This window comes from Atheta coriaria, unplaced genomic scaffold (assembly GCF_025399875.1).
Source record: "Atheta coriaria isolate IRGN ID8LTWV9N9 unplaced genomic scaffold, Caltech_Dcor_3.1 hic_scaffold_4_pilon, whole genome shotgun sequence".
NCBI classification, from domain to species: Eukaryota; Metazoa; Arthropoda; class Insecta; order Coleoptera; family Staphylinidae; genus Dalotia; species Dalotia coriaria.
This window is the reverse complement of record NW_027045446.1, coordinates 3,330,507-3,353,996: the sequence shown is the minus strand read 5'-3', so window position 1 is coordinate 3,353,996 and position 23,490 is coordinate 3,330,507. Positions and strand designations below refer to the sequence as shown.

General features: G+C 39.4%; 7 protein-coding genes and 1 long non-coding RNA gene across 9 annotated transcripts in view; 3 read left to right on the top strand and 5 right to left on the bottom strand.

Annotated features, from left to right (window-relative positions):
• The window catches only part of slo (calcium-activated potassium channel slo), a 39,343-nt gene extending 36,633 nt beyond the window's left edge, over positions 1-2,710 (top strand). The window contains exon 28 of the mRNA XM_065300270.1: positions 67-2,710. Coding sequence (XP_065156342.1) covers positions 67-186 — 120 coding nt within the window. The 3' untranslated portion in view covers positions 187-2,710. The remainder of the gene's footprint in view (positions 1-66) is intronic.
• Positions 2,611-3,326, bottom strand: LOC135790199 (uncharacterized). Its single transcript, XR_010547711.1, has 2 exons — positions 2,925-3,326; positions 2,611-2,870 (listed from the first exon to the last, which is right to left on the bottom strand). It is a non-coding gene; the product is annotated as an uncharacterized lncRNA (long non-coding RNA).
• Positions 3,327-3,441: 115 nt separating this feature from the next.
• Positions 3,442-8,145, top strand: Mekk1 (mitogen-activated protein kinase kinase kinase 4). Its single transcript, XM_065300269.1, is given in 8 exon segments — positions 3,442-3,578; positions 3,672-3,767; positions 3,849-5,569; positions 5,572-5,665; positions 5,727-5,862; positions 5,922-6,083; positions 6,143-7,423; positions 7,491-8,145. Coding segments are annotated over 8 exon segments (3,774 nt in total). The 5' UTR covers positions 3,442-3,513; the 3' UTR covers positions 7,710-8,145.
• On the bottom strand, positions 7,937-10,278 carry Sply (Sphingosine-1-phosphate lyase). The gene is made up of 4 exons (XM_065300271.1): positions 9,386-10,278; positions 9,095-9,331; positions 8,325-9,041; positions 7,937-8,273 (listed from the first exon to the last, which is right to left on the bottom strand). The coding sequence occupies exons 1-4, from the start codon at positions 9,962-9,964 to the stop codon at positions 8,160-8,162; spliced, it is 1,647 nt and encodes a 548-aa protein (XP_065156343.1). The 5' UTR covers positions 9,965-10,278; the 3' UTR covers positions 7,937-8,159.
• A 106-nt stretch (positions 10,279-10,384) lies between these two features.
• mRpL33 (mitochondrial ribosomal protein L33) lies at positions 10,385-10,879 on the bottom strand. The gene is made up of 3 exons (XM_065300275.1): positions 10,727-10,879; positions 10,571-10,674; positions 10,385-10,491 (listed from the first exon to the last, which is right to left on the bottom strand). The coding sequence occupies exons 1-3, from the start codon at positions 10,765-10,767 to the stop codon at positions 10,436-10,438; spliced, it is 201 nt and encodes a 66-aa protein (XP_065156347.1). The 5' UTR covers positions 10,768-10,879; the 3' UTR covers positions 10,385-10,435.
• On the bottom strand, positions 10,872-12,466 carry LOC135790197 (uncharacterized). The gene has a single exon (XM_065300274.1). The coding sequence runs from the start codon at positions 12,227-12,229 to the stop codon at positions 11,039-11,041; it is 1,191 nt and encodes a 396-aa protein (XP_065156346.1). The 5' UTR covers positions 12,230-12,466; the 3' UTR covers positions 10,872-11,038.
• A 512-nt stretch (positions 12,467-12,978) lies between these two features.
• On the top strand, positions 12,979-15,499 carry Snx6 (sorting nexin 6). Of its 2 annotated transcripts, XM_065300272.1 has the most exons (8): positions 12,979-13,262; positions 13,435-13,665; positions 13,723-13,844; positions 13,902-14,346; positions 14,402-14,584; positions 14,693-14,710; positions 14,808-14,917; positions 15,053-15,499. In XM_065300272.1, exons 1-8 carry the CDS (start codon positions 13,260-13,262, stop codon positions 15,144-15,146), a joined length of 1,206 nt encoding a protein of 401 aa, XP_065156344.1. In that variant the 5' UTR covers positions 12,979-13,259; the 3' UTR covers positions 15,147-15,499. The 2 variants fall into 2 exon arrangements, with proteins under 2 accessions (XP_065156344.1, XP_065156345.1); XM_065300273.1 differs by lacking the exon at positions 14,693-14,710 and having other exon boundaries at positions 13,038-13,262.
• A 1,547-nt stretch (positions 15,500-17,046) lies between these two features.
• Positions 17,047-23,260, bottom strand: LOC135790192 (uncharacterized). Its single transcript, XM_065300267.1, is given in 10 exon segments — positions 17,047-18,886; positions 18,889-19,092; positions 19,155-19,323; positions 19,411-19,792; positions 19,864-20,188; positions 20,255-21,121; positions 21,181-21,292; positions 21,349-21,672; positions 21,735-21,811; positions 22,160-23,260. Coding segments are annotated over 10 exon segments (5,040 nt in total). The 5' UTR covers positions 23,097-23,260; the 3' UTR covers positions 17,047-17,243.
• Between the last annotated feature and the right edge of the window lie 230 nt (positions 23,261-23,490).

The window sequence follows — 23,490 nt, the reverse complement described above, 5'->3', positions numbered from 1 at the left end:
AGGATTAATTTTTTTAATTGTTTACTTTTTTAGGTAAATACATGTTTTTCTTGCTTTTCTTTTTAGGTGTTTGTATTAATGCAATTTGATCCGGGCTTGGAGTACAAACAAGTTCGAGGCAAGACAGCCGCCGGTCAAGGAAGCGGCACCGGCGGCGGCGGCTCCAATAAGGACGACAACTCTTGACTACTGCTTTGTAGCGCCCTCACGGACGGACCGTACTCGTACATTTAAGAACGAACACGTCGACATCCGGTCCGAGTTTACTTACCATTCCACAATACCCAGTCGCTTCTTTTTACTCGCATTCAAGTGCACACTCCGACAACATGGCGACAGGCGGGATTCGGTTTATCGTTTGCTCACGAGATACGCTGTTTGACATCGCACGATGCAATAATAAAAATGATCAAGTTTGGTTTCGGTTTTGTTTGGTTTTCGTTTTCGTTTTACGCACGTATAAATAAACAAATCGGGTGAATCATTGATGGGTGTTGAACATAAATGGTGAAAGGGCGCTACATAAACTAAACTAAATTTAATTAAAATGATATTACTAGCCGGACAACAACGCTGTCCGAGAAAATCACTAAACGAGTTATTAAATGAATAAATTAATGCACGGCCACGCGATGGGACATTTTGGTGCGCGGCGGCTCCAGAGGATGGAAATATATACAATCTGAGCTTTTTATATAGTGCGTAACTTCATTTACGATTATCTAGATACGTTCGTGTTTAGAGAGAATACTAAGAAGGCAGAGACGCTGACAACAGTTGACATGTGAACACAATCAAGATACCACAAGACGTAGCCATTAATTCACGATACTATATGAATCTAATTACTAATGAATAATGAATAATGAGATGCATAACTAACGAATTTGCGAGCAAAACGTTTTTTCACGCAATTACACGTACCGTCGACTGAGCGAAATGTTTTTTCTACGATGTAATAAGATCATCATTAACCAGTCATCATTAAGCAAGTTAACCTAATATTACAACAACACATTTAAGACAAACAATTAATGCAAAACACAAGCAGAGAGACACGAATAACGGACACTTGTAAAATATGTAAATTGTAAAAATTTATAATGTGATATTGTATATAATTAGAGATGGATTTTTTGCGCCCCCTGGTTTTTATGAATCATTCAATTACGACGCGCAGATATTTACATTTTAATACATCATTGACGCTAAGATTCTCTGTGTGTGTGTTTATAAACTATCGATAAGCATATGTAACGCAACTGGATTTATTTTCGTTTTCAAACAAAATTAGCGCGTTGATATTGAATACGGTATGTTGGTTATTAAATGAAATTAATTACAAATTTTATCAGAGCGAAGAAAAATTGCTTGTTTGCATCTTGTTTGGCAATTTTTAAGAAACTAAACTAAAGAGAAAAACTTATAAATAAGATGAATACACCAACTACATCATAATGCATATTGTTAAGTCCAACTTTTCATGATCCATTCATACGCAAACAGCACTTTGAGGTTAGGAAGTTTAAGCTACACGTTGATGGTAGTGCAACCGCATTCGTTATCTTACATTTCCTATCGAATATTGTAGAATATGCGTTCGATTTGAACAAATCACACACGACGAAACAGGGTTCATTATAAAACACATAGGAAAGCACTTACAAACTTCAACTATAATATAAATTCTTTTCTAAGTTAATTTCTTCTTCTTCAGATGAAAAAAATAAATAAATTGTTTGAATCGTCGTGTAGAGCTTTAGCTCCCCAATAAAATCGATCTTGTAGGCGGTAGTGAAGCAGCCGATATACACACTAGTGAAGTTATTTGAAAAACGCACGTCTTTCGATGTCTTCTTGTCTCTTTCGTTTTGCGTTCCGACCTCTCGGTCGCCAATTAATCTAAACTCTTAACAAGTAGTGCATTGCAAACGCAAATCATTAACACACACACACACACAAAAACACATACAAATGAAAACACAATGCAATAGTCGATGTCGCGAAATGAAAAATCAGCACATTAAACACGTCTAGACTAAATTGTAATGAATCAATCTATATTATCGACTCGAATAGAGACAAAGTCATCGCAGCAGAAATCAATCATTTACTACGAGTACTATTTGTAAGAATCATCGGTGAGCATGATGAGATTTGATGAAAATAATAACAAAAAAAAAGAACATACACTGAGGACGCAGGTGAAAACCAACAAAATAACAATTCACTTAAATGTTGTACACGCTTATTAATTATTATTAAATCATATTGACATGATTAACATAATTATGATACGATAATAGCATTAAATGATGAAACTTTGAGTGCAGTCATATGATAAAGATACAAATCAAGATGATTTCTAACTGGAAATAACACTCTGTTTTTCGTTACGATGGTGGCTGCACTGAGAGTTTAGTTAATTGCGTGCTTTTTTTAGATATTTTAATAATATACATATAAATTTTCTACGTACCAGTGATATACATTAAACTATTATTATTGATTAATATTATTGAACAAAAAATATGATGATATTTTGCTCTGAGTGGTAATTATCATTTTAAATATTGCACCGACGGGCAATTAACAAAAAAAAGTAACTAATGTTGTTGATGTTATATGATTGTTAAATACAGATGCAAATTGTACATATATAAACTGTGCGATATTCGAAAATAAAAAAAATAAGAAAATGCTCTATTAATTCGAATCAGATTCTTCAACCATTTCATTATCTTCATCAGACTCTACATTTTCTGAAGATTCATCGGTAGAATCAACTAATATGTATGATTTTTCTTTTAAGAGTTGTTCTAGTAGAGTGCGTTTTAGGACTTTGTTTACGTTGGTTTGTATTTCTGAAACTTTTTTCAACTAATTAATTAATTTGAATTGATTTTTGTGAATAGTTGACCTACGTGTTGATAGCATTTCTTTTTTTATATTTTCTGGCAATTCATTTACTTCATTTATGTTTACACATTGGAGTTGAAGGTGTTTGTAGTTTTTATACGTTCGCGAAACGTTAACAACGCATTTTTACGAATTGTGCTGTTTCGGTGATGATTTTTCCATGTTGATAAATTTAATACAGATGGATATGGAGTTAAATCCAGATTGTCAGTGGCATGCTCAGAAGACATTTTGTCAAATAACTGAATTTATGTTATAGAGACACGTGCGATGTGCCATTTGTTAATAATAATCTGTTTGTTGTATACTCTATATTTGAATGTCAGAAGTGCCAACCTACGTTTTCTAGTTCATTTGTTTCCCGCTGTTGGTTTCAACTTGTTGGCGACAGTTTGCGACGCGCGACGAGTCGGCTCGTGCCCGTTCGTATTGGCGGTCATGTCACCCCTTCAACAAAACCATTTTTAATTGCCTATAATGCTAATCGGTAATTAATTATCGAAGTACGCGCATACCAGCGTGCGGAATCGATCGCCGATTACCGAAAATGTGAGTGCGCGTCGATACACGCATCGTTTGTCCTGTGTGGCAAAAATGTCCGCGCCTCTGCCGATCGACGACGACAAGCACGACAAACCGCTCTACTCCGATGAAGACTTGTGAGTAAACAATTATAATCGCGCATAGATAACGCCTATCACTTAAAAATAGTTTAATTACTAACTCCTACTTTGTTTGTGCATGCCATCCAGTAGCGAGAAGTACGATTGCTATGGTCGGACACCGCCGCGCACTCGTCTTCTACGCAAATACAAAGAAAAGAAGCATCGCGACAAGGAAAACTTCGGGTACGCTTTCGCTATAAGCATTTAAACAAACAAATAATTTGTCGTGCATTTACGTAATATAATTTATTATTTCATTGTTAGCAATGGAGTCAAGGCGTCGCCGAAATTGACCCGTAAGGTTGTTTCTCGACGCAACACAGTTAGCACCATGTTTGAAGAGTTAATTACAAAGGCAGAAAATGATGCAGATGAGGGTAAGCGGACGAACAAGCGTAATATTAAGTTACTACGCGGTTCTGAACGAGATCTCAAGTTGGACATTGGTACTGCCCAGCTGGCAGCTCAGGAAAACCAAAAAAGTGATGGAACTATGTGCTTGTCGAGAGCAATTGAGAGCTGCAGCAGATTCAAATGTTTGACTTCAAAGAGAGTGGCTGCAGGGAATAAAATCCGAGCAGCCCGACCAGTCTCCACACCAACAGGTAACAATAATATTGCTTTGGAGGACTTTGATTGCTCCGCCAATCGTATCGAGTTCCATCAGACATTAAGTATGCTTATAAAGATGGGCTGTGGAGACAAACCAGCTCCAGATCGCGGTTCCAGAAGACACATTAGCCGCGAAGAAATCCTCTGGCAAACTGAACTTAAAGATCTCATCTGGCTTGAACTGCAAGCGTATCACGCCGACCGAACGCCCGTTGAACAGGACGAATTCCTATGGTCCGCTCGCGAATCAATCGGTCCTTTGCTCAACACAGTTATGTGTTACAAATTCAATCGTCATCGCACTGACTGCCCGGGTTGTTTGTCCATGTACTGTGAGGCGTGCATGCAAGCGCAGAACGATGCACTCAAGGATATAGAAGAAATCCTGCTGCAATTAGAAGCGGCAGAGTCTTTGTTTCCCTCGAGTAAAGCATTTGGTGAATTGTTTCCACTCTATACATCGGCGGAGTTCGTCGGGAGAGTGAAAGCAATGTGTTTGTGGTACAATATGACGCGCCACCATCGACTTAAACTCGTCATTATTGGTAAACTACTCGCGCTGCTTGAGAACAAAGACTTTCAATGGCCGATGCAGGAATCTGTCGATTCCACCAGTCCTTCAGACAGCAACAGTTCCACAAATTCGGTGAATGACTACCTTTTAAACGATAGAACTCCCGTCGATATGTACAATGTCATGCCGATCGTATCTCTAGTCAACAAGCGGTATGAAAATGCTTGCTCTCCATACCGCAAGTACATTGAGAACATTCTCAAAACGCGCGGTCTTAATAAAAGTATGAGTTTTCTGGATAAGTTGCACAAGCACGTCTTGAGGAAGGCACAGTTAACACTAGAGAAACCAAAGGATGAAGCAGTTTTTTCCAGCGATAGCCATGATGATGAATTGATGCGTTATGGCTGTTGGAGTCCGGAAGCGCATGCCTTGCAACTGCCTAGTTATAAAGCAGCGTTTTTGTTTTTGGCGTCGGTTCCGCTCGAAGTGGTGCATGAGTTTATCCGTATGAGATTGGAACAGAAGCCGAAGAAGCCGTCACCGCTCAGTGTGCGGCAATTGTTGCGTGAGTCAAAGGAGGGTATTAAAATTGCGGTGCTGCAACGCGAATGCACAGTGTCCTACATTGCCACTCTAGAAAATGAAGGTGTAAAACAATACACGCAGAATATTGAGATTTTCGATCAGAGTCTAGAGCGGATTTTTGTCGATTACTTGGAGTACATGAGCAGCTGGGCGCTGTTGCAGCAGGACACGTTCCAGAAGAACTTTTTCGAAGAAGAGTGGAATTTTGTGTGTGATAATGTTAAGCATATTCCCAATGGATTCGACAGAGCTGGCATGAAATTTTGTAATATTTTGGGGCGATGATGGCGGAAATTGGCAATCGTCTCACGACTAGGATTGAAGAGTTGGCTAAGGAGGTGGATTCACGTGAAGAATTTTATAAAAAGTGAGTTAAGTCTATTATTGTTTAAGTTATTGATGTAATTTGTGGTAATTTTTATTTTTAGACAAAATTTATTTGTGGTATGTCGTGAGTTACAAGCCGTGTTTAATTTGGAACGTGAAACAAGCATGAAAATAATTGCATTCGCGAAAACTTTGTTTCGAAGCGGCATTCCTATCAATAACGTCGAAGAATTTAAGGTGAGTCAATCCTCGTAAAAATATTTACTGTCATTTAAACATGATTTATGTTGTTCTAGAGTTCTGTGGTTGCGTTGAAGTGCACTCTGCCGAAGGCCATCGAAAAAGTGCAAAATATTTGCGATATCACCACATTGGAGAATCTGGATGAGTCTGAAAAAGCGGCGTTTATCTCCCGTTATAGGGAGATTCTTATGCAGGGATTTAGATTTGGATTTGAAGTAAGTTATTGAGTGAAAACCGATTGTTTTTATACTTTTTTGTAATTTTTTGTTATTAGTTTCATAAAGAAATGTCTGAATTTGTACCTGCTGAGCGGCGGCCATTGTTGGCACGTAGTATGGTGCAATTTGCGCACTTGTGGATGAAATTCGCGCAGGAACGTTGTGAACGCGGTCGTGGAAAACGCCCCCGCTGGGCGTACCAAGGCCTGGACTTCTTATTAACAGTCTGCGAGCCGCAGTACACACGATTTCTCAGCGACAGTGAATTTGAAGAGCTTAAAATGAGCATGGATCGTTGCATCTCGCATGTAATTGGTACTACGGCGCCTTCAACTCCTGATTCTGGTTTCCATTCGTCATCACCACGTCCTTCTCTGGAGCTGGTGAAGTTTCCGCGTAGCCGCGGTTCATCACCCAGCCCGCGGCCAACTTATAAGAGTCAACGTAGCGCCGGACGTAAAACGAGCGTAGAACAAAGCTCTCCAATATCGGAGGCCGAGTCGCCACAGTTCAATCAATTCAAATGCGAAGATTGTCTAGAGGAGGTGATTGTTAAAATAAAACACTCGCCTGCTCTACGAGCCGCGTCTATTCGTACAGCGGTGACGACATTGGACGAAGTAATGGATACCAAATTGCGGCAGCAGGAGTTAATCGGTAAAATTTATCCGAAAGAACCATGTGGGAGTTTGAGTATGAAGTATCTTCGAAAGAGAAATGTCACTTTCAGTTGGCAGCGCGGTATTAAAATAGGCCAGGGTAGGTTTGGTAAGGTGTACACTGCGATTAATAACGATACGGGTGAAATGATGGCTGTGAAAGAGGTGGCGATTCAACAATTCGACGTTTCCGTTCGGAAAGTCACCGAGGAGATTAAAGCGATGGAAGGTATTTCACATCGCAATCTGGTCAAGTACTACGGCTTGGAGGTGCACAAGGAAGAGATGTTGATATTTATGGAGTTCTGCGCCGAAGGTACGTTGGAAAGTCTCGTTGCAGGGACTGTGAATGGTCTTCCGGAGCTTTTGATCCGCAGGTACACCTTTCAATTAGTGAACGGTGTGGCTGCGTTGCATGAGCACGGAATTGTGCATCGCGATATCAAAACGGCGAATATTTTCTTAACGGACGAGGGCAATCGACTTAAAATTGGAGATTTCGGCTGTGCTGTTAAGCTCAAGTCGCATGTGACTATGCCAGGCGAGTTGATGGGCATTATTGGGACGCAGGCTTACATGGCACCGGAAATGTTCACCAAAACCACCATCGATGGTCATGGTAGGGCCGCTGATATTTGGTCAGTGGGTTGTGTTGTCGTTGAAATGGCGTCAGGCAAGGTAAACATACGAAAACTAAGTTTCATCAAATTTTTCATTTTTTATTTAATTTTTTTATTCAATGTAGCGACCATGGAGTAAATATGACTCCAATTTTCAAATAATGTTCAAAGTCGGTATGGGAGAGGCGCCCGAAGCTCCTGCAACTCTGATCGACGAAGGGCACGACTTTTTGGAAAACTGCTTCCAACACGATCCGCGCCAACGTTGGACCGCGGAAAGATTGTTGTCGCACAACTTTGTGACCGTGGGTGATGACTCTTTATTCCGCACGGACGTAATTTAGGCCTTAGTACGGTAACTGACCATACACAAATGAAAAAGTAACAAATCTGAAAGCCAGTAGTACAAGTACACAATCGTACGTAGCTCATATTTATACAGTATTCGCTTAATTTATGTTGATGTAATGTTGAAATTTTACGATTATGATGATGATTGTCATGATATTTTTAAACAAAAGGTAATGGTTAAAAGCGGGTGATAACATTTTAAGATTGTTGATGCAAAACGTACACTTAAAGGCACTCGTATATTTTTATAATAGATCATATATGGATGTTACAACAATTTTAAACTTGTTTGTTGGATGAGAAATTCTTCTAGGGAGTGTTTATTGTTTAAAATGTTGGATAGTGATAGAGACTATGTTTGTGTGACTGTTTGTACGTTTCTGCAGTTTTTTTAATTGTCCAACGTGAATAGAATTTAAAAGTGGAAAACACGTGCGCTCAAATTATTCTAAAACATTTTCTGGTGGAATGTAGTACATTGCATCCAGATAGTAGTTGATTACATCGCCAACAATATCACGGTCTGGGATTTGTTGCGCAGCGCCATAAACAGCCATCTGAAAACGACAAAATGAGTATAATTGTTTACGATTTAGTAAGTTACTTACTTTTCCCTGGACAGGTTGTCCCGGATCTTTCATAATCTCCGCGACGCAACTTTTAACATCAGTGACGAAGTCATCAGCGATTGTACCAGTTGTATGCAACGTGGTAATGCAGAAATGAATACCTGAAGGAAATTGTAAGATATTCAAGTTCCAACCTTTGGCTGCCAGCGCGGATTGTAGGCGGTAGACGTCGAAGATGTGCGAACCAATTGCGATTACGCTCGTCGCTGGCTGGCCGAAGATGAAAATATCCTTGATCTCGCGGAGGCGTTTTTCGATGTATCTAGTCGTGTAAATAATCTCGCGTGTAGCCTGAATGTAACGATCCACACCGAAATACAACATCGTGGCCCAACAAGCGGCGATTGCACCACCGGCGCGTGAACCGTTAATTGTTGGCGATCCGTAAACGCCGCCAGGCCAATCCGTGGTGGTTGTGTATTGATGATGAAGATACACAATGCTTCTATAAAGTACAATCGAGGTACCCTTGGGCGCGTAGCCATATTTGTGCGTGTCAGCAGAGATGCTGGTTACTCCAGGAAGGCGGAAATCGCAGTGTGGAGCCGGGTAACCTGCGTCTTCCATGAAGGCAGTGAGGAAGCCGCCGAGACAAGAGTCGACGTGAACGGGAATGTTGAACTTGACACCGAGGTCCGAAATGGCACCGATGTCGTCCATTGTTCCGTATGGGAAGTTTGGTGCTGAACCTACTAACTGTTAAGTAACAATTAAGTAAGTTCCATTTATTTAGTCTGAGTATATATTACCATGATAGTATTTCCGTTGATTGCGCGTTTGAAAGCCTTCAGATCAACTTGATAAGTATCGGTATGAACGGGGATGACTCGTAGGCGGATTTTGAAGTATTGTGCCGCTTTGTCGAAGGCAGCGTGCGCGGTGACCGGAAGAACCATTTCGGGCCTCTTGATACCCTTAACTTCGCTAGCATAGTCTCTATAAGCCTTGCACGCCATCAAAATGGACTCGGTGCCACCAGTTGTCATCTTAAAATGAATAATAATTTAATAATTAATTCATCAGAGTAAAAAATGACTTACTGTGCCACAAGTATCATCATCACCATGAAATAATCTAGCACACATCTTGACAACTTCAGTCTCCATCTTGCAGATGCCAGGAAAAACATCAGAATGCAAAGGATTGGTATAGGAAGCCTTGGCATACATTTCTTTCACTAAGTTTCTCAGATTATCATCATTAAAATACACTGAACCAGAGACTCTTCCCTTGCTCCAGGAGTAAGTTCCCAGCTTCAAATTTATGTCAGCTAACTTATAAATCTCATCAGTCTCCATGTTAGTCTTTGATAGCCTTGTGATGTGTTTACTGCTTGCAAACCTCTTAGCCATATCATTTTGAAAGCCTTTATTTGCAGAATTCAGCTCATCTTGCATTTTCTTCTTAATACTTGGTATCTTCTTCATGTACTTAAAGAAGGTCTTCTTTGCCCTCACTGTGATGTATTCTTCATCTTCAAATAGGAACTGATAGAGCCACACTGAGAGGAGTACAGTGCTGGCAGTAATTGTTGCTATCTGCCATGGTTCCTTGTTGGAAAAGGCACCATTCAAGGTATTTTTGAAGCAGGCTACAGGCACTTTTAAATAGCAACTCATTTTGCTCTTATTTCTATGGCACTGTGCTAAAACTTAGGCACTAGACGACCCAATGAGACGAATAAATAGGCTCAGTGTGCTGATTAGATAAAAACAGGGCGATAAAACCGAAGTTTGAAACGTTTGAAGTTTTCTGAACTTATCACCTGTTGTATGTATTTGAACTTTGTATCACAGTTTCAAGGCTTTGCATTGTTCCCAAAAGAGTTCGATTGGTCTTAGTAGTAATTGCATTTATAGTTAAAATGGGTTGCCTAATCGAGTTGGATGATAAACAAAGGATTATTGTAATAAATTGATTTTTAGGCGAAAATGTTTCGTAATTATAAGGTTATGGCGATATATTTATCAGTTGTCTATGGTATTATACCAGATGGCGATATTTAACAAATTAATTTCATTCCTCAAATTAACAAAAACTGAATTATATTCTAATTTATTTGGAAAAACTACAATTAATACATTTGTACATTAAAATTTCATACTGCGGACGCGCTTCTTCTCTCTGTAAACCACTTTATCTTGCACTGCAGACAGAAAAAAAAACAATTACAAGAGTTAATCAAGTCACTTACAAATTAATAATTAATAATATTTGAGTCTCACCAAATGGATCAAACCGAATCATTTCCAATTTATCAGCCAATCTCTCCCTGATTTTATTAAATGTGTGCCCTGTAACTACGCTCTCCATCTGAACCATTATATGCCTGGAATATTATGAATTAAAACCTGTTTTCTTTGACAGGAATATTCACTTACTTGCTCTTAACTTTCTTACACAAAATTCTTGTTAATAACATGCTGAGAAGCAATATTATCAATAATATTGTTAAGTTTTCAATCGGTCCTAACCCATAAACATAAAAATTTGTTTATTAAGAGAGCAACTAGAGGGAGCTGCAAGTTTCATTTCGATTTAATTTTATTCAAGGTCGAAAGATTTATTTAAACAATACCAAATTTTTGCTATGTCTAGTACATAAAAATTTCTTTATCATACACTCTTATTTTCATTCTAGTGATATATTTATACTATATTTATATATTAGATTTAATTGAACTAATACATATTTATATAAAATTCCTGTCTATTACATGCTTAGCTAAATCTTTCATCTGTGCTCGATAAAATAAGGCTTTTTCTGGAGCAAGATCGAATCCTTGCAAGAAATCGTCGCTGTCGACATCCGGTGTACCTTCGCTTTCTGTCTGCATTGCTTTACGCGCCATGAATGCAACAATAAACCCAAATTTTCCCACTGATTTCCAGTGCTTTTGGAATCTCTCAAACGAAAACGTATTCTCAATATTAAAATTAAATTTGCTCGTTTCACTCTTCAGCGTATTATAGTACAAATGCATGTAATGGTCCAAATTATCCAAGTCTTCTTTCCCGGTAATTGTGTAGAAGAAATTCACTAAATCCATGACAGGCGAAGCCGTTTTAACGCACTGAAAATCAATTAATTTCATCCGATTTGGTTTTGTGCGATTATCATCCAAATATTGGTACATTGCATTTGTGCACCAACTGTCTCCTTGGATGATAACATCGTAGTCGTGATAGTAGAAAGTAGACTCCATTTCGGCTTGAAGATTATCCGCGAAGCGCGCTAGTTTTTCATGATAAGTTTTTTCAGTGATTGGATCAAAAATATCCAAAAGCGATTTAATTTGTGCGGATAATTGCGGATACATATTCATTTTTTGCATGAATTTCTCATAGATATCTGTTAAATTTGCTGTTATTCTTTTATATTCTTTTGGTTTTGTTTCCTTCAATACAAGAGACAGTGCGTGAAACTTTGCAAAAGTTTTCAACGCGCATTCTAAATGTTCTTGGTTCATCAACTTCTTGCGGTCCCACATATCGTATTTATCCATGCGTAAATTTTCCAGTACAACTAATTCGTTGAGAGGTTTTGAGATACTTCCATAGTATTTTGGTATATTATCAAAAGTAGGTTGGATATTATATTCTTCTTGTAATTTTTTCAAAGCAGGCACAATCACTTCGTAAAAGTGGATTTCTGTCAAGTAAGCTAATCGTAGAGGAACTTTTTCATGAGTTTCCGGATTACGATGCGCAACCTTCATCACCAAATCCAAAGATTTATTACTGCCGGTTAATGTCACCGCACGCACAATGCCCAAAAAACCATCGCCTTTCTGAGACGCGTAGAGGAAATCTAGTTTAGGATCCTGAACATTTTCTTTCTGCGCGAGTTCGCGTACAATATCTGTATAATCGTATTCGGTCATTTTCAGTTGGTGTTCGCGCTTTGGGCAACTAAACGGTAATGAACTTATCCTAACAAATACTTCTATTTATACCCGAGCGTAAAATTGAGTTTGGTTTTATCACATTAAATTCTACACGCGCATTGAGTCGTGTATTTTTTTCTAAAGTGAAATATTTGTAGTTTATAAACATGAAAAATTCTTCGGTTATTTATCGCCAGATCTTATATCAAATATGCAGTGTTTTAAGTAGTGTTGGGTTGTTGTATTAGGTTTGTTTAATTCTCGTTACTGGTTTAATAAATTGTTCTGACCTTGTGCGCTATGCTCGCGCGTTATGTTTAATATTGGTTAATCATACAATGATAACAAGTTAGAATGTTCATAAAGTATGAAGTTATGTAGAGGTATGTGTTATATTTCAGAGAGTATAAATGCGCAATCATTATGAATTTGCACATTTCCAAAAGTTTGTTAGGTAATGCGATATAGGCTGATAAAATCTCAAACATAAACAATTTGGATTTATCTATTGCTAGGGATAATTGTCACAGATGCAATTGCTAAAAACAGATGAACAGGTTGATTTGTTATTAAAGTAAATTATCATCAGTAAATAGTAAACTTTCCCCCCACCCTATTTTGCGGGTTTGGCGAAGGTTTAAGTAGAAGTGCGAATCATAGTTCGATGTTCTTGAATATTGATTGTTGATTCCATTATGAAAAAGAATAATTGATCGTCAACAAATAGTATTCATCAAATTACATGTTTAGAAGAAGAGATTATTGCACTCCGACCCTGGAATTCCTCTTCTATTGATGGCAAATGACGTGGTTACGTCGACATCCAGTGGTCCTACAGAACAGTTGTCATACTGCTTGAATTTACTCTCCCACCACACCAGCCAACAGCCAGCGCTGCGTATGCCACGAACAAAAAAGTAAATTCCGTTCGGCTTGTGGCTGTCATCCTGAATTTGTTGAATTTCTACGGTTTACACCAAAGCGCATCGCTTTTTAGATTTATTACTTAAGTTCAAGTGCCCATACTATGGTGAGTACAGAAATATCTAAGCCGCCCCTTCGGAAAACGTACTTTCATTCCTAACAATCATTCAATCAAGCGATTTATTCCTTGAGAGGTTATAGATTAATCAAACTCATTGGGCGTTTTAGCGTTTGTGTATCATATTGTTTTCGATAAGATAACGCTTGTTTACTTGCAGACGGAGCGAATAATGCAGGAGGATGGTGGAACGCCTACGCTCACCGATAACAGCCTCATTGTGGACATCTCAGATGCACTCAGCGAAAAAGACAAAGTCAAGTTCACTGTGCACACCAGAACCACCCTGAAAAACTTCCAAAAGTCTGAATTTCTTGTAGTTAGGCAACATGAAGAATTTATATGGTTGCATGATAGATATGAAGAGAATCCAATTTATGCTGGATACATTGTAAGCATATTATTCAACTTAATAACAAAACAATAATTTATTTCTGAAACAATTCAGATACCGCCACCGCCTCCACGTCCCAACTTTGATGCCTCAAGAGAAAAGTTACAAAGACTGGGTGAAGGGGAAGGCACCATGACCAAGGAGGAATTTAATAAGATGAAGCAAGAATTGGAAGCGTAAGTGTTACCTTTATCATCACAAACATTTGAATATAAATATTTGAATATTTACAGAGAGTATTTGGCAACGTTTAAAAAAACCGTGGCAATGCACGAAGTTTTTCTCACTCGCCTTGCGAGCCATTCCATTTTCCGCGAGGATGAACACTTGCGTGTGTTCCTCGAATTTGACCAAGATCTTTGCGCCCGTCCACGCGGCAAATTACAACAATTGGGAGGCTTGGTGAAGAGTCTCGGTTCTACCACCGACCAATATTATCTGAACGCTACTGTTCGCGACGTAAATGACTTTTTCGAACAGCAGATGAACTCGCTAACTGAATATCATGGCCAGTTGAAGGAGGCCACTATGCGCACTGACAAGATGACTGAGAAGCACAAAGAAGTAGCTGATAGCTACATTAAAATCTCAGGGGGATGCGTGCAAATGGCTAATATTGATCCAGGTCCATTAGATAAGTTTCTCATGAAGGTTGCGGATAGTTTTGAGAAAGCACGAGTAAGTTTATTAATTAAAATTAATTCTATAACTATTACTATAAATTTTATGATAGAAAATGGAAAGTCGTGTTGCAAGTGATGAAGATCTTAAACTAGCCGATACTTTGCGATACTACATGCGTGATAGTCAAGCAGCGCGATCATTATTAGTGCGGCGATTGAAATGCCTAGCAGCGTATGAAGCTGCGAATCGTACGCTGGAGAAGGCTAGACAGAAAAATAAAGATATTCATGCGGTAAGTCACGCTTGTGAAGATATTTTGCCAATAAATGTTGCTTCTTTTCTATGCCTTACTAACTCTGCTGGTGGTTGTTTTTGTTTGATTGACGCTCACATTGTATAGGCTCCTGAAGTTCAAGAGGTAAATCAATTATAAGAAAATCTAACTATTATAGTTGATATTATAAACTTTACATCTTAATAATATTTTTATTTCTATAAATTATATGTGAATACAGGCAGAAACAGCTCAATCGGAAGCGTGTGAACGTTTCGAGGCGATATCCGCACAGGCAAAAGAAGAATTACTCGATTTCAAGACTAGGAGATTACATGCATTCAGAAAGAGGTAATTTATTTCAAATTTGTATTCATTTGTAAATATAGATTTATGTAGGTGAGTGGATCCAATATTTATTGAAAAATACTGCTGAGTTGTCAATTTTCTGATTATTTCATCAAAAATCGCTAATTTTGATTATAGTTTGATCGAATTGGCCGAACTGGAGATAAAACACGCGCGCACCCAACAGGAACTGTTCCGAAAATCGCTTCAGGGTCTGCAGGAGCTGATGTAACAGTAAAATTTAATGGGTCCTTATATTTTTTTCTCGTTATTGTATCAGATACAATACAAATCGCCAACACACATGTGGAATTTAAGTATATATTATTTCTCGTTATGTTATCAATATTATTATGAAAAGAAATATACATTCCAAATGTATCAAAAAGAAATTTATTTTATCTGGAATGTATTAGGATAATTAAGTCCGTTTTAATCAAATCTATATTCTTATGATTATTATTACTGCAAAGCAAACATTGTAAATGGAAGGAAATGCAAGGAAAACGGTAAAAATTCTATAAGAACAAATTTATGTATTGTATAATGTATGTTGTTTATATTTGAATATAAAATTACATTTTATACCAGGTTCACATTCTAATTTGCGCCAACTGAAACAAAAGAAGATATTTATGATGATTTGTGGAATTAAATGAAGCAAATTATTAGTATTACATCTCCTTGCGACTCTGTCGAGGAAATCACTGAAGGCTCTCTCAATATACGTTTCAGTTCGCTCGTTGTGCTCCTTAAGCCATTGTGTTGTGCGTTGATGAGCTTCAATGAGAACTGCTTTGCCTCTTGTTTGGATTGCTTCACGGAAGGCAGTTGCAACTTCTACAGTGTAGAATATGTGTTATTGAAATAATTTTTAGAAAAAACGGTGTTTATACCATTGACAGTTTCTGGCTTCAATATATTTGCCATCGCCGGCATTTGCATAAATCTTTTGAATCCTTGTTCAACAGCCGCGCCGGCAGACATTGTAACTGAGGCGATTTTTGCATCGAGATCTGCTGGAACAGCAGCGCCAGCAATTCCATTGACTGAAAAATCATTTATTTGTGGAATTTTTGAATTTATTGTAAGAATTATCGCTATTACTTGCCACCAGGACTGTAAGAGCAAGAACTAATCGCGTCATGTTTAAATCATGTACAATTGAGGTAACTATTATTCAAATTTTTGATTTATGTGGTTTATCCATTGCAAAATTGGCTATTTATACTTTTAGGTCCGTGCATTGCGTGCAAATTAATATATTTTCGGTCATATCGTTTTGTTTAGTTCAATGTGTTATTCGCATTTGAATAAAAGGCAAATTCCAATGTTGTTTTGTTGACGGCACGCAAACAGGTCTTCTTATTATCAGATAAGAGATAAGCAAGAAGCGGTTTTGCAGCGTAAGGCCAAGTAGTAACCTGCAAAACACAATACGAACTGAACGCTAAAAATATTTTAGTTGTTAATAAACATTATGACGTTCTTAATTGATCTTAAGTAATAATTAAATCGCGTGCGCGCGCGTGTGTGTGTAAGTGTGTAGATGTCACATCTGAGCGAAGCCCGACCATGATGTTTGGTAAGAAATATTTAAGATTACTATGTTGTTCTCTTAAGTAGTGTAGAAAACGAAATTGTTCAGACACGTGCCACAATTAAAACGCAATTTTACATCGATATATTATTGGCTATCATTGTACAATAAGCGGCTGATCATAAATTACAGGCCAAACGCAAGAAAAGCTAAAAACAAACAGGACCTGTTTGTGGAAGTATCTCTCTAGTTAAGCCCACTCGGCAATTTGCCAATTTCAAGTTTGACTTCTTCATGTATTATTTCCCTGACGCCTACACGTCCCAATCAATAGGAAACCTTTATGCATTTTTAAATGTCTCCGCCAACAATCGGTGTTTGGTGTTTTCACAAAGGTCTGTACCAAGGCCGACATTAGTTGACTTGTACCGCGGTAGGTACGCGCTAGTGTTGACGCTGATGGCGTTGATGCGGAAATAATTAAGGTATTTTTTTGGTACAAAAATTACAAAAACTTGTGCAAATGACCGCTGGTCAGGCTCTTGCTAATGGATTTTTCTTTGGGTCGAATTACATACACAAAACACCCGAATTTCATTCGCTTACAAATACATTTAATTATATCCATCCTTACACATATTTTTTTAGAGATATTATAACAATGCGTACGCGTATAAAACGGGTTTGATGCTTGAAATAAAAATACAAACGTTATAATTACTTAAATGCTTCGTGTTAGCTGTAAACTAGTGACTACCTCAAGCGATCTGCTTTGATTACAATATTAACTTAAGTTTTTTTCACGGTGAAAATTCCGGAACGTTTGATCCAGCTTGAAGTCCGCGAGGTTGACGGAGACGTATCCGTTGAAGATCCTTTCGAATCCGAGGGTATTGACAATCTGCTTTGATCCTCCGACAGAGTCTCTTGGCTAGAATTATGTATATCCACCAATAGACTTTGTCTACACAACGTTGAGACAGTATTCATTTTTTCTTTATCTTTGTCTTTCTCTTTATTACGTCGCATTTTAACTTTCCTGAACTTGGAAGTTAAACTCGATAGGAGATTCATTTTCGACGAGCCGGATCTCGGCAGGGATGTACATCCACCAGCATGCATCGCAGGTTCAAATTGTTGATATGTTTGTGGATCAACGTTGATCATTCCAACACTAGCTGACTTGATCAGCATGCCGTAGTTTATCGATGAATGCGATGAACAACTCATGGTGCTGTTGACGCTCACCTGACTCAGGCGATTTTTTGTTGGATAACGTAACTGTTTCTGACTAGATGCATTCGAGGTTTCTTCTTGCGGATGTGCTTGTTGATTTGGGACTTGTTCAGCGGCGGTAACATTTTTAGTTTTGGCCCAGTCATTGACAGTTGGCGAATTAGGTGTTGTGCTTGTGTTAGAAGTAACACCTTTGAGAAACTCTTCTTTTGCTTTTTGCAATTTTATGCTTCGCGCATCGGAGGTGTTTTTTACATCTTCTGCTTCGGGTATAGGCGAGGAAGGTTTTGTCATTGAAGTTGGCGCATATGCGCTGGGTTTAATAACACTTGTGCTAGAAGACTTCAAAATTCCTTTCGGGTTAATTTGATCATATATTTTATGAACGGTGACTTGTTTGTTACCCGAGATTACCACATCCATACTAGCACTTTTTTGTACTTCTCTGCGTCCACCTAGAAGTGGTGACATCTTTTGTAAATCCTGTTGATATTTTTCGGTTTGTGCTTTAACCCTTCTTTCTAAGACTGGGGAACGCCAGGCTACTGGTGAGGCAGATCCAGAACTACCTGCTGACCGCACACCACCAGTTTCCTCCGTTAATTTTTGATTGTATCGCACCATCATTAGTCGAATATTAGGGGAGATTTCCTTCGGCATTTTACGCTGTGGTGTTGGGGATGCAGGAATTGGTGGTAGGTGGGACACATGTTCAGCTGGTGAGTCTACACACGTAGAATGTATCATAGCACTAGAAGATGACGTTGATGTCAATGAGGATATCGATACAGAAGCTCTGGAAGTTCTATCTTCATCTGTTGATTTGGTACCCGAGCTGGTACCTTGTCCCACGGCCGCGGAAACAATAGGTGTGAATAATTTTCTAGTTGTTTTTACAAAAACAGTTACAGGACTGTCATCTTCTTGAAGTTGTGCAGGCGTAGAACTAGACAACTCTTCAAAACTTGTCATAAATGCTGTTTTGGTTGGTATCAAGACTTTTTCTACAATTGCGGAATCAACAACGATTTCAGAAGGTTTTACAATCTCTGTTACTTCTTCTTCATTTTTTGAAATGGATTTATTGCTTTCTGTACTATTTTGAGAACGTATACGGCGTGGTTTTGATTTGCGTTGTTCTTGAAGAAGGAGTTTATCGTCATCATCATCGCTTTCTTCAAAAGTTTTAGTTTGTATTCCTTTTGACGATATCTCAACCGTTTCTTAACAGCACCCTGTTCAATTTGACGACTTAGCGTTGGTGAATTAGCAGCATCTTCATTTTCTTCACGACTGTCTTTACTTCGTGATTTTTTATATGCATTACGTTTGCTTTCACGTGATGAGCTCTTCCGCAACAAGGGACGTTCTTCTTTACGTTTAAAAGATGCAACAGCTATATCTACATGTTATAAAATGATTATTTTTTTTTATTATTAAAGTACAACATATTTGTATACTTACCGGATGCAGCACAAATATAGCTCAAATTTCTTCGCAGATCCAACATCTTCTCTTTCATGTTACCCAAATATTCCCCGATCTGTGGATATGTCTTCCTGCTTGTGACTATGCCGCCATATTCAAGTTGATTTTTGTTTCGTTTGTAAATGAAGTGGTCAATGGACTCGGCCTACGCAAAAACGCAAGCCACATTCAATCACTCCGCGCGCATCCGCTTCGCTTAAGTCAACAACGCGTTGTAACACTGTTTACTTACCAGGGCGAATAATTCGGTAGTTAAATCTTGAATGGTGTCCAAGACATCGACCAAATTAGCCATCTTGTACTTGGGTTCCTCGCGCGCAATATTCACGGCAACGTTCGAGTTAGCTTCCTGCAACTGAACGAGCTTCTCGATCAACACCTCGGAGAGCTGTTTCTGCTGCTCTTGCTTGTACTTTAGCCCGCGAACTGCTTCATCATCGGCCAGCTCGTGCAGGGCGATGATTGACTTGGCGCGCTCCACATCGTCGATGTCGTTTTCGTTGCCTACGAGCTTTTTGAGCACCTCGATGATTTCCTCGATGAGGTTGTAGTTGGCTTGTGCACGTGCGGATTCAGATCGACGCACTGTTGGACCTAAATGGGTTGCCCCAGCGCTGAAAACCCAAGAAAACCCATTTTTACAGACATCAATACAAAAAAATAAAAATAAATAAAAATAAGCTACCAGAGTTTATCAGTTTCTTGTTTTTGATAGACAGCGAAATGTTTTTCTGCAAATGTCGGCATAACTGAAGCAGTTTCTTCGACCACATCCTCCACCTCGACGATAACAGCCTCGGGTTCTTCATTCTCTTCCTCGTTAGCATCCGGTTCACTGGGATTGTTCTCCCCGGAACGAATGATATCCGGCAACAACATCTCTTCCTCCAGATTACCTAACTCGTTGAGCGACAAACTTGAAGGACGCTGACTCAGCAGTTGCCCAAGTGGTTCGTTCATGACACTGTCCGCCGATTTCGATCGCATTAGTTGGCGCTGCGGAAATTTGCCTGTACGTGCATAACCAATCAATTACTCACTCTGTGCGCAATAAATCATTGTTATAGAATACTTACTTTTTGATTCGATGTGTGGTATGCACGAGGATTTGAGCAGCGTGAAGGTCGATTTCTCTGGTTCTATTCCACGCGCTTTTTCCCACTCGTATAACTTTTGTGTGAACTTCCTGGAGATACCTTCAAACCGATAAAAACCCGACGGAAGGTGCACCAGGATTTCCTTCTTGTTGTGACCTATAACCGACCTTCTCAACTTCGAAAGTCGCTGTTCTCTATCCAGAAACTTTTGTTTATCGCGTTCTAAACGCTGTTTTTCTCGTTCGATACCTTTTTCAAACCATTGCAGTTCTTTTTCTGTTGGATCTTTGGGTTTCTTCTGACTACCATCTTTTCTTGACAATTTAGGACTTGGTGTTTTGCTACCCTTTACCATCAAGCGTTCGTTTTCCTCAGGACTAATGATACCCGCTTTTATTTGCTTCCAAGTTTCGTACTTTTTGAGGAAATCTTCTGAGAGCTGCTGATTTTCTAAATCAGTTTTAGGCCCACCAAAAGATTTCCATTTGGGTAATTCCGGTGGTTTTCTTTTATCTTCTTTTACAGAACTCTTTTTTATTTTCTTCCATTCTTCTAACTTTTTTCGGAACTCTGGCGGTAAATTTTCTTCACTTTTCAGCTGCATATTATGCTTGGGTTGACCTTTAATCTTCTGCCATTCTTCCATTTTCTTTTTGAAAGCTTGTTCTTTGCTTTCATCTTGAGAAGAATTATGTGGGGAGGTGGATAGGGCTGACGTACTTGCAGCTCTGATTTTTGTTCGTTCCCATTCTTGTAATTTCTCTTGGAATTCCAAAGACAACTTTTTTTGAAGTTGCAGATAATTTCTTTGGATCTCAGCTTGAATATTATTATCATTTTTGTCATCTATTGAAAGAAAAAATATATTACACACTAGCTATTAAGAACTATTAGTAAATTGGGACCTTTAGCATATGGTTCTGGTGTCGTTGGACTACTGCTGTCATTTTTGCTCGTGCTGGGCGAATGGAGAAAAGCGCGTTTGACTTTTTCCCATTTTGATTCCAAACTACCGCCCTAGATGTAACAAATTCATATATAAACAGATTTTGAATATTTAATTAGAAACCTACATTTTCTTCATTTATGATTCTATATCTGGCTATAATATCAACAGGTATATTGTGTTCCAATGACAACGCTTCATTTTCCAGCGAAATTTCCTCTGGACTTTGAATAATCAGAATGGGGCTTTTGGGTTCTTCCACATCAAACACTTCCTCGTTCTCACTATCAACCATAATACTATCTTCTAACTTAAAATCGTCGCTTTTCGTGCTAAGTCGATGCCGAATTTTGAAACTGTTACGCGTCTGCGTCTGAATGATGTCCTTCACTTTGGCCCAAGGCGTCTTGTGCTTGCTACAGCCCTGCCCCTTGGACGTGGACGCCTCGTCCTGAAATGTCAACTCTCGTCAGCTGCGCCAATGACTCATCATCATGGTTTAAAAGCAACTACCTTTGCACTGCATGGAATGTATTCGTACACAAATAGTTGATCGTCATCGGACGTGTCTTCGTGCGTCCTTCGTCGAGCTGCGAAAACAGAAAACGACCATTTGCTAAGCACGCTCGAGCGAGTGCGCGGTGTAATAATAGTTTAATAAACAGCGATTATGCGTTTGTTTTACACTCGAAACAATTTTATTGCATAGCCGCGCGCGAGAGAGGCGCGCCTTCGTTGCGCGGGGTTATTTATAAGCCGCTGCCGCTCTTTCGAGTTTTCAATTTCTTTCGGTTCAACCACGTGTCATTGAACGAAAAGCGTTTCTATTTCGGGTGCCGAATGTGCACGCACGCATCACACCACTATGCGTGCCCGCACAAAATGCAACGCGGTCATAGAGATCTCGGAAAGCATCAAACTGTCATCTGAATAATTACCGTGATGTCGATGTAGTTCCTCAGCCGAAGACGCCGAAGACAGCGTTGCTGGTGTGGACACTTCGGCTGCACCAGAATCCGCTGGACTTACGCCGGCATCTTCGGATGTAGAGGGCACTCGCAGATAACGTGCCACTTCATAGTTGAGCGGTTGGGGTATCCCGAGACCACTGTCTTGTGATTTGGCGTCACTCACCGTTGGAGATGCCTTTTCCCACCTGAAAGCAGCCTTCACTTTGGTCCACTTTGATACTTTTGCTTGCTTATCACTGTAACTGCTAAAGGGCATGGATATCCGGCGGACACCTGTTGATCCATCAGTTTCAAAACTCCTCAGTTTTAGGGATTTTCTAGTGATAGATTTCTGGAACTTCATCTGCACTTTCTTCGATTCTTTTTTGGACTCTGTTAGGATGTTAGATAAGAGATTTTCGGCGTTGGCGGTGTCGTCATCATCAGCTGGAACACTATCGAGCTTTGCAATAAGCTCCATTTGCTTGTCCATACATTGCATACTCCTGAACCGCTCCAAATCCATAATTCTTCTGTGTAGGAGAATATTCTGTTCTCGAAGAGTCAACATTTGTCCCATGAGTTTGTATAGTTTATCCAAATGTGTAATGGCTGCCTCGGTTGCCTCCGCAGGTGCAAACGAAGCACCTCCACGAGTACCCATAACCAAGGGACTCCTCTGTAAGGTCTCCAAATACTCCAGAAATTCTGCTTCTTTGTCGCAAACATTTTTCGTGTCTCCTTCCGCATTGTTGGCAGACGTGGAAGGTGGTGGTGTGGGTGGACATACTGTTGGATCCGGAGGTGGCGTAGGTAATCGCAGCCGGTCAGATTTGCGTCGTTTTTTAGCTGGTTTGCACTTGACCTGCAACTGATCGATGGACGAAACGCTCGCGGACGTTTGCATAGGGTTCACTTTGCTCATCGCGAATGGCAAACTTCACACGCGCACGGGTTCACATCGCGGATTTTCATTTGGTCTGTGGGAGCATGCGGCGCGTTCCCGAATCCCGAGTTGCAGTCGCGTTGTTGTGACCGAGAGACTGGCCGAGGTGCGGCCGGGAAAGCGGCCGGCGAGCCGCCTCGTGACTACGACGGGCGCATACAGATATAGCACCGCCGCACGGCACTCCAATGCGCATCGAACTCGGTTTATAAGTCACTAAACAGAAATATCCACACAAGTCAAGAAAATAGCATAGATAAACTTGCATTGAATTTAATTGTGGCAAAATTAACCAATTACAATTGTTTTATAATCAGTTTTAAACTGTTGGGAGTTAGGATTTGTTGGTTTAATATTCTAGAATCATATTTTA

Coding starts and splice junctions, on each gene's coding strand:
- Sply (XM_065300271.1), bottom strand. CDS start 9,964: ATGAGTTGCTATTTAAAAGTGCCTGTAGCCTGCTTCAAAAATACCTTG. Junction 9,332..9,385: donor ATGATGATACTTGTGGCACA/GTAAGTCATTTT, acceptor ATTCATTTTAAG/ATGACAACTGGTGGCACCGA. Junction 9,042..9,094: donor TCAACGGAAATACTATCATG/GTAATATATACT, acceptor GTTACTTAACAG/TTAGTAGGTTCAGCACCAAA.
- mRpL33 (XM_065300275.1), bottom strand. CDS start 10,767: ATGTTATTAACAAGAATTTTGTGTAAGAAAGTTAAGAGCAA. Junction 10,675..10,726: donor TGTAAGAAAGTTAAGAGCAA/GTAAGTGAATAT, acceptor ATAATATTCCAG/GCATATAATGGTTCAGATGG. Junction 10,492..10,570: donor GATTCGGTTTGATCCATTTG/GTGAGACTCAAA, acceptor TTCTGTCTGCAG/TGCAAGATAAAGTGGTTTAC.
- LOC135790197 (XM_065300274.1), bottom strand. CDS start 12,229: ATGACCGAATACGATTATACAGATATTGTACGCGAACTCGCGCAGAAA.
- Snx6 (XM_065300272.1), top strand. Junction 13,666..13,722: donor CAATTTATGCTGGATACATT/GTAAGCATATTA, acceptor GAAACAATTCAG/ATACCGCCACCGCCTCCACG. Junction 14,918..15,052: donor TTACATGCATTCAGAAAGAG/GTAATTTATTTC, acceptor TTTTGATTATAG/TTTGATCGAATTGGCCGAAC.